The sequence below is a fragment of the Mixophyes fleayi genome, chromosome 1, assembly GCF_038048845.1.
Source record: "Mixophyes fleayi isolate aMixFle1 chromosome 1, aMixFle1.hap1, whole genome shotgun sequence".
In the NCBI taxonomy this organism is placed as follows: Eukaryota; Metazoa; Chordata; class Amphibia; order Anura; family Limnodynastidae; genus Mixophyes; species Mixophyes fleayi.
The window spans coordinates 400,581,029-400,589,584 of record NC_134402.1 but is presented as its reverse complement, the minus strand read 5'-3'; the positions used below and the strand labels follow the sequence as shown (position 1 = coordinate 400,589,584).

Below are 8,556 nucleotides of genomic sequence, written 5' to 3'. Positions count from 1 at the left end.
GCTGGACTGTTAATGTTCCAAGCATTGAAACACTATTGTTTTGTGGAGTGGAGCTTAATATTATTAAATGTGTTTGGATGCATAATAATGAAGCAATGTGACTTAAAAGCCACTTTTTTTTCCTTATTCTATATTAATATTAAGACCCATTGAATTATGGGTCTGTTACATAACTAAAATGTAGTTATGAATAAGTCTGCCAGGGGGAATGGCGACCCAGAATCTCTGCACACACCATGTTGCTACAAGACAAAGTGAGAGGGAAGACTACAGTAACAGAACTATCACCATGGTGTGCAGCTGCTATGGGCCTGGAGATGAGGGGGGGGGGGGGGGGCCTCATCAATCCCGGGTTGGATCTCTCTGAGGTACCCACTCTGCTCTGAAAAGAGATAGGTTTTTACTACACATATGCCAAACCCAGGAGGCTAGAGCAGCATTTTGGTGCCGTTCTCAAATTTTGCTATGGGACCTGATTAATGATGGGTAGTTCACAAATGATTGGTTCAAATAAACTAATCTTCAAAGTGAACTAAATCATTTAGTTCACAGCTCTGGCAAAGATTAGTTCACCAGGAACTAAAACAAGTGGGAGGAGTTAGAGATAAAGTAGAGCAGCTCCAGCAGCCTCACTCACTGTCTCATTCACACTGGCTCTTTTGTTTCTATTCAGCTCTCTCATTTAATACTCATGAGTCAGTACCTCTAAACTACCAAAGGTGGCACTGTTGTGCTCAGACATTGTGTGAGACTCTGGAGCTGATCACTGACTGTGAGTCATGAGTCATTCTCTCAGGAGTTCATTAGTTCATCTAGTTCATTTCACTCAGTGACTCATACGAGTCTTCAAATCATTTCACTCTTCGAATCATTCCACTCTTTCGAATCTTTTCAATCATTCAGATCATTTAGCTCATGAGTCACAGGATACATTCCCTTCCCTGTCAGCTCAAGACACACTGCACTGCTGAGTGCTGCATGCTATATACTGTAGTTCTGTTTACTGTACCATATATACAGGAGAAATGTATTAAACCTTCAAGAGATATAAAGTGGAAGCGTTGCCAACAACTAATCAGTTTCTGTCATTTTATAGACTCTGCTAGATAAATGACAGATGCTGATTAGTCATAATTGCCAACATTATGTTGGTTACATCTGGGAGTTCCTGGAGCGGGGTATTCGCGTAGGGGGCGGGGCTTCGTAAATTGCGCCATTTTGGCCCCGCCCCCAGTGACTTGATGCCTATTTGGGGTCTTTTTACAGCTGTAAAAATTCCCCCCCGAGGTTTGATACATCTCCCCTATATCCTGATTGCACTGATCTCAATTTTAAAAGCAAAAAAGTGACACTTTATAATACTCTGAATTTGGGTCTTGTTCATTTGCATATTATGGAAATAAAAAATAATAATGAAAATGTAATTACCTTTGCAGAGCTCAACATGTCACTACTAGTTTTTGTATAAGTGATTGCCCTTTTTAAAATATTAAAAATGATCCGACATATTAAACTTATCTGATCATTTTAACAGGACTATAACTCATCTAATGATATGTAGTATATATGCCTACAGTATGTGTAATAGACTAGATCTATGTCTCCAATCACTTCTCTCAGCAGTGTTCCAGAGCCAGTGATCTAACTGAACTAACTGAGCTAAATGAACTACTGAGTCAAATGAGTGAAATGAACTACTGAGTGAAATTAACTAATCTTTTGAACTAATCTTTTGTGTGAACTAGATCAGAATGAACTAAACTTCAAAATCAACTAGATTTCCCATCACTAGACCTGATACTGCACTGTTCCGCCCATGGAGGAGGGGTATCAGCTCACTAGTTATGCCCCTAACATTACCTATGTCCAGAGATGAGCCGTTACAGGAAGTGCACACAGTTTACAACAGGCTTTGGCAACCTGTGACTCACCAGCTGTTGTGGAATTAAAAATCTCAGTATGTCCTCAGAGATGCCCGTTTGTTGTAGTTGGAGAGCCACAGGTTGCCTTCCTGGCTCCTCTGCCACCCTTGCTCCCACCTCCTCAAATTAAAAAAAAACCCAAAAACAACATCCTCTATCCTGCCACTGGAAGTAATACCTCCTTGAATGCAAGGACTGGCACTTGTACCTGCACCGCAGACACAGACCGGAGGGAGCAGGCAGTGATTTGTCGGTGAATATCTCCCACAGATATACACTTCTCATACAATAGCACTTTGATGATGCAGTTGAACGTCAGCATTAACAGTCATGTGAATAATTTTCAATTATGTCAGTACAATTGTATCATATGAGTGTTTTTTTGGACATTATTGGTTTGTATACTGTTTGTGGATAAGGTGCTCCATTGTTTTTCTATACACTTTTATCAATGATATTTATGGACATTGTATATGAACATGTTTTTGGATACTGTCAATTGTTTGGTCATTTTTTTTTATGGATACAATTGTATTAATTGTTGTGAGGCTATTTGTTTAATATAATAATGGCAATGAAACAATTCTTTGGACATAACCATGGTTACTTTGAATTGTCCTATTTTATTTAGTTATGATTTATCAATCATAAGATAAACTCATGACGTTGGAACCAATTATTGGACACTATCTACAATTACTTATTATTTTCTTTCCGATATAATCATGCCATTGTGTCAATTTTGAATATGTCTGGACAGAATCATGTCATTAATGTTTTAATTATGCTATGAATAAAACGTATGGGTTTTATATATATTTTTACCATAGTAGTTTCATCCGAGTCCCTACTTTCTAGCATGGTATGCATCACTTAAACCTTTAGTCTACCAGTACTATTTTCTGGATTCCAGCTCTGCATTGACTTCCTAATTTTGGGCCTAATTCATTAAGGATCTTAACTTGAGAAACTTCTTATTTCAGTCTCCTGGACAAAACCATGTTACAATGCAAGGGGTGCAAATTAGTATTCTGTTTTGCACATAAGTTAAATACTGACTGTTTTTTCATGTAGCACACAAATATCAACTTTAAATTTCAGTGTACAAATAAGCTATCAAGTATTTGTGTGCTACATGAAAAAACAGTCAGTATTTAACTTATGTGCAAAACAGAATACTAATTTGCACCCCTTGCATTGTAACATGGTTTTGTCCAGGAGTGACTGAAATAAGAAGTTTCTCAAGTTAAGATCCTTAATGAATCAGTCCCCTTGTGATGATCATCCCATTCCTTTAACCAACTGCTCATTAAATGACAGGAAGAAGTAGTTGCTAATCGGTTCAGTCAGTGTCTGGGGAGTGGTGGTGACTGGCAACTTGGTCTGTATTAAGAGTTGCTCCCCAAGGTGCTGAAAGCAGTCCCCATCTGTTGTTCTAACCACCATCCCCTGAACAAACACTGTGCACAACTGTGAAAATGATATAGCCACTTGTGCAAAATCAAAGGAAGTGTTAAAATAGCCAGTATCCAGACCATCACATGCTCATTTTACCACAAAAATGCCTAAATACAAAACTTAAATATATTTTAGTACTTGGAAACCCGTTTATTCAGCGTTTCTCATATCCAGCCCATAACGAGCCCTAACAGAGAATGTTGTCCACTTCACTTCCTTCAGCAAAGATGTATTCACTACTGACAGACATATTTTTTTAAAAATTCACAGGTAGTTACAATGATTTCATATGTGATCTGGAAAATAGGCACCGTTAGAGCTTTCAGAGGACTGGATTTTGGAAACACTGATTTTATCAAGGAAAGAGGTTGTTTTTTTAACATTACGTTAACAGAATCTATCAGATAATAGTATTTGCTTTTACTTCTAAAACAGAAGAATATCATTATAGAAGTTTTGCGTCACAATGTTTCCTCTCTATCACAAAGTTGGATAATGCTTCTAAATAATAGATTAAATTTACGAGTCCACAGCAATTTTCTTTGTAAATCCAGCCTGTCTGACCTGGTATCTTTTGCCTGATCAATTCAGAAAGCAGAAAATATTTGGCAGAGGTTTGATTGAGCTTTTTGTCCCTAGAGTTTTTGTGCAATGTTCATCGGCAGATTCACGCTTGAATGAATCAGTTCAGGACAGTTTCTAAACAAACTGAATGCTATGGAGAAACACCCCGTCCCCCACTCCCACAGACCCATCCCAAACAATACCCACTAGTTTATTTTATGTCATGCACTCCCAAATACCCAATATATAATACAGCCCCAGGCACAACATAGAATACCCATGACCACCACAACCTTACATCTGTCATTATATAAGCATATATCTCCAAGCCCACGGCACACAATATAGCTCTAATGGACTAATGTTACTACCCCTTTATGTAAAACGATCTTATATGAAGACAATAAGAAGCTTCTTGTAATCTGCACTGTTGTTGGTTAATAGCACTCTAGGAGCTTCAATGAGCGCCGATTGGCTGCAGGAGCTCACCGAATGAGCGTCACTGGAGCATAAGTGACCTATGAGTGAGCATAAGTGAATGAGCAGCTCCTGACTCCTGTGTGCACTGAACGTAATCAATGGTTGGAGCACAAAGAAGCAACTTGGGGGATTGTCCAGGTTAGGTTGTAACCACAGTAATTCCTATTGCTGTGCCTCTGCTTCTATCAATCAATCTCCAAACTCCCCAAAACTAACAACAACCACCATACATAAAACACAACACCTACTGCACACTGCCCAAAGCCATAGTTTACACTGTGTACACATACCTCCCAATGTTGGAAGTAAAAAAAAAAAACATTATACAGAGGAACGTGGAAGCCTCTGGTTTCACATTCATCAAAGAAAATCATCTGACATCTCAATGTAAAGGCAACACAGAGAGATGTCTCAGATCTTCCCTGCCCCTCAGCTAAATCACTAAATCTACAAATGCTGGTATATAAGGGAAAAACAGGTAAAACAATTATAAGACGAATCAGGGAAAAGTGTATATTTTTTTTATATATATATTTGCCTCTGTAATGTATTTCAAATAATACAATGTCTTATCAAAAAGAATGGCTTAAAAATAGAATTTCACTGGTGTACATAATGTTATTGTTTTAGCAATTATCCTGTGTAACGGAAACATTGTCATCTGGTCATGAAGGGGTTAAACCCACTTACCGCTGTTATACGATCGCTTGTTCTGTGCTACAGCACAATATTGCGCTTCCTACCATTATTATATTATCCTTTATTTATAAGGCGCCACAAGATTTCCGCAGGACGTACACAATACAATTTTATTAAATAAGCACCTATATGTTGAAACAGGTCAAATATATTACAATGGGGTTTCTCTACTTTATGTTGTAGGAATTTACAGGGCACCAATAACATTTGAAATTGTGAACCACTTCAGACTCATTGCATTGCACTTCCTCCCAGGAAGTATTACTTTAAGCTCAGTTAGGAATATTCCTGCATTATATCCCACATCTAGGAATCTGATGCACTGTTGCAGCCATTTTATGTGTATTATTGGATGATATTAAATATGGGCCAACTTTCACGGCATAGTGTCTTTAACTTGTTAGTGTTTACAACATTTTCGTTTTTGCAAATACTGCAAAAATATAAAGTGTTCAACAAACTAACAAGGCAAAAAATGCAAATACACAATATTTGTGTGTTTGTGAAATCCCATACCACTTGTCTTCTTCCATCTGTACGGCTGGTAATTGCTTTTCCCATTTCACAGATATTAAAATATTTATGATAAGCTCAGCCAAGATTCCATTTATGTTCCTCTTCGCAACTGAACATTCTCTTGTTGGTCAACTTCCAAGAGAAACGTTTGCCATATTTTGATGTCATGTTAACATCTACAAATGAAGCACCGTGGGAAGGAAGTAAAGTTTTATGAACCTTTTGTTTTTTAGATCCTCCCCATTTCTATGTCTGCGATCTACTGAGGCTTACTGCTAGGCTGGCTCATTCAGAGCTGGCAGACTTCCCCCAGTCTGATGCCACAGAAAGCTTCCAAGGAGCACAGTGAGCATGCTCCTGCCAGTACATTCGACCCTCATTTATTCTTATTTAAATTAATAGCATGTCCTGAACAAACTCTGTTTTTACACACAGTAAATGTGAGATATGTTTTTATGTTGTCAGTTTAGATACTTGTATAATGTGTAGGTGACCGTCCTACTTTGACAACAATTAGTGAACGTCCACTTTCCCCTTTTTATCCCATTTAATAGCAGAGTGATTGTGATGTCTCCATGTCAACCCGTCATTAGCACTATGAATCCTGTGTAAGTGTAAATGTGTAGTGGGATCTAAGTTCATTTGCAACCAACATGTTCTATTAAAACAAAAATGGAATAAGATACAAATTCGGCAATTCTAAAGCAACAGACTATAAAACTATAGACAGTAAATTAAGGACAATATTGAAAATAATATATAAGGCACCATTGAAAGCTTTTTTTTTTAACGTAAGAACTGTGCAGTTTCTCATCAAGCTAATTGAATTTGTTTCAATTTATGTTTGATTTTGCTGAGTTAGGATTTTTTCGTTTTTTCGTAAATTCTGATCAGAGCAGTAACTCTGATCAGAATTTACACACACACTTTAAATATTTTTTTTCTTATGCGTGGCGGAAAGTCTAAAAAACATAATTCATTTTGTTAAATTATTATGCACAAATTCTAAGGCAGTCTGAATTTAATGCTCTGCGAACACTTTATTACACAAAGTACATTCAGTTTCTGAAAATAGTGTTCTAAACAGTGTAACCATCTAAAAATAAAGACATCCCAATAACACCAAAACAAAAAATTAAATATTTTTATCTATATTTTTTTTTTCTTTTACACTTTTTAATCATTTTTGGATGCAATATCATATTGTGAATTTAAAAAAATAGAAGAAATTTAGCAGCTTTACTTTATGTGGCACATGTCTTTGTACTGCAATTAGTCGTGACTATAAAGGCATGAAAATAAGTAAATTGGCAATTAAAGTGCTATCGGAAAAGCAGAGGAAGGCCATTAAAACTATGGAGAAGTCCAACGAAACAAAAAAAAACACTAGGTAATTCTTATGACTCTAAGCAGCTTCCTATGGTGATAACAAAAGGAGCTCTGAATGTTCACATAAAGACTACAACGACACTCATAAGGAAACCTAAAGAAAACATGACACTTGTACAGCCCACAGAGACTAGTACAGTTACAATTAAATACACAATCTTAAACGTGCTAAAGGGCAAAGGAGTTAGTGGAAGCAGTTGTCTCAGGAGGAAGATACTGGTACTGGCGGGATAGTAGGAGCTGAATACTCTTCTTCTGAATCTGAGCCGTCATCGTCATCCTTCTCTTGGTCACTTCCTTCTGTGCTAAGTCTGTCAAAGCCTTTCCGACTATACCCTTTGTGGCTGGCAAAGAAGGTCCCCAGGTTGAGGCCTCCACTTCCTTTGCCTGAAAGCAAAAAAAAAAAAAAAGGAACAAGGGTTAAAAAAAATTGTGTTTACTGCAATAATACGATTCATAAACAAAAATGTGAATTTTACATACTTAGAAAATAGGGGAAGATAAACAATGAAGGTGCTTGATGGTGGATGTATAAAGAATCTCTGGGGTAGGTATTAACACACCCAGAGCTGAGCTGCTATAACAGCAAATCAATATTTGAGAAATCATAAATATAAAAGCTACACTAATACACAACTCTATATTTGTCTTAATCAACAACCATTAGCCAATTGCCATAGAAGTCTTCAAAAATATACTCACTAGTTTCAGACATGCGTGTTTGTTTGTTCCAGTGGAAACCAATCCCAGGCTGCTTAGTGCAGGGGCCAGTAAATTACTATGCAGTCATTTTTTTATGTAGAGGGCTTTTTTTTTTTATTAAATTTCAGTGGAGTGTCTGCATGTCACACAAAATCATGGAGCCCTTATTGAACTGAATGGGCCATTAAAATGAATGAGAAACACTATTATTTATAAAACATCACTGGTGGAATCGCTTTTTTAAATTCATAAAAATCGCCACAATTTGCTTAATTGAGGAATAAAATATATAGTAGCATTTTTAAACTGGTGAAATAAATAAATAAATCTTTACTACCTCTTTCGAGGTATTCCACTTTTTTGTTTTTTTCAGACAAAAATTATTTTGTACATTATATTTTTACATTTTCAAAGAAGTGGACAACTGAGTAAAACAGGACAAAGACACAGTGCGCAGAATGCCTTTTTGGTTCTGATAAGCGCACGTGAAATTATCAGAGATGGCTTCGGCAAACAAATGACAGAAATACAATTGGCAAGACAGGCTAGAATGGCAATAGTGTAGATCAGGCCTGGCCAACCTGTGGCTCTCCAGGTTTTGTTAATCCGCAAGCCTCAACATGCTATGTCAGTAGATATCCTGCCGATAGCAGGCAGGGCATGCTGGGACTTGTAGTTTCACAACACCTGGAGAGCCTCAGGTTGGCCAGACCTGGTGTAGATAATAGATTAATCCTGACTGAGAATAGAGCAACAGAAAAATAGCAGCTAAGCAATAAAGTTTTAAAATTATGTTTTATTGAACGCAGCAGAAAGACCCACGGAA

The 8,556-nt window shown here is 37.1% G+C and overlaps 1 protein-coding gene across 5 annotated transcripts in view; it reads right to left on the bottom strand.

Moving 5' to 3' along the window:
• Positions 1–6,655: 6,655 nt before the first annotated feature.
• Positions 6,656–8,556, bottom strand: part of PAM (peptidylglycine alpha-amidating monooxygenase) — a 103,479-nt gene continuing 101,578 nt past the window's right edge. For all 5 annotated transcript variants that reach the window (XM_075181398.1, XM_075181385.1, XM_075181413.1 and 2 more), the window contains one exon: positions 6,656–7,415. In XM_075181398.1, the coding sequence (XP_075037499.1) occupies positions 7,231–7,415 (185 nt within the window). In that variant the 3' untranslated portion in view covers positions 6,656–7,230. The remainder of the gene's footprint in view (positions 7,416–8,556) is intronic.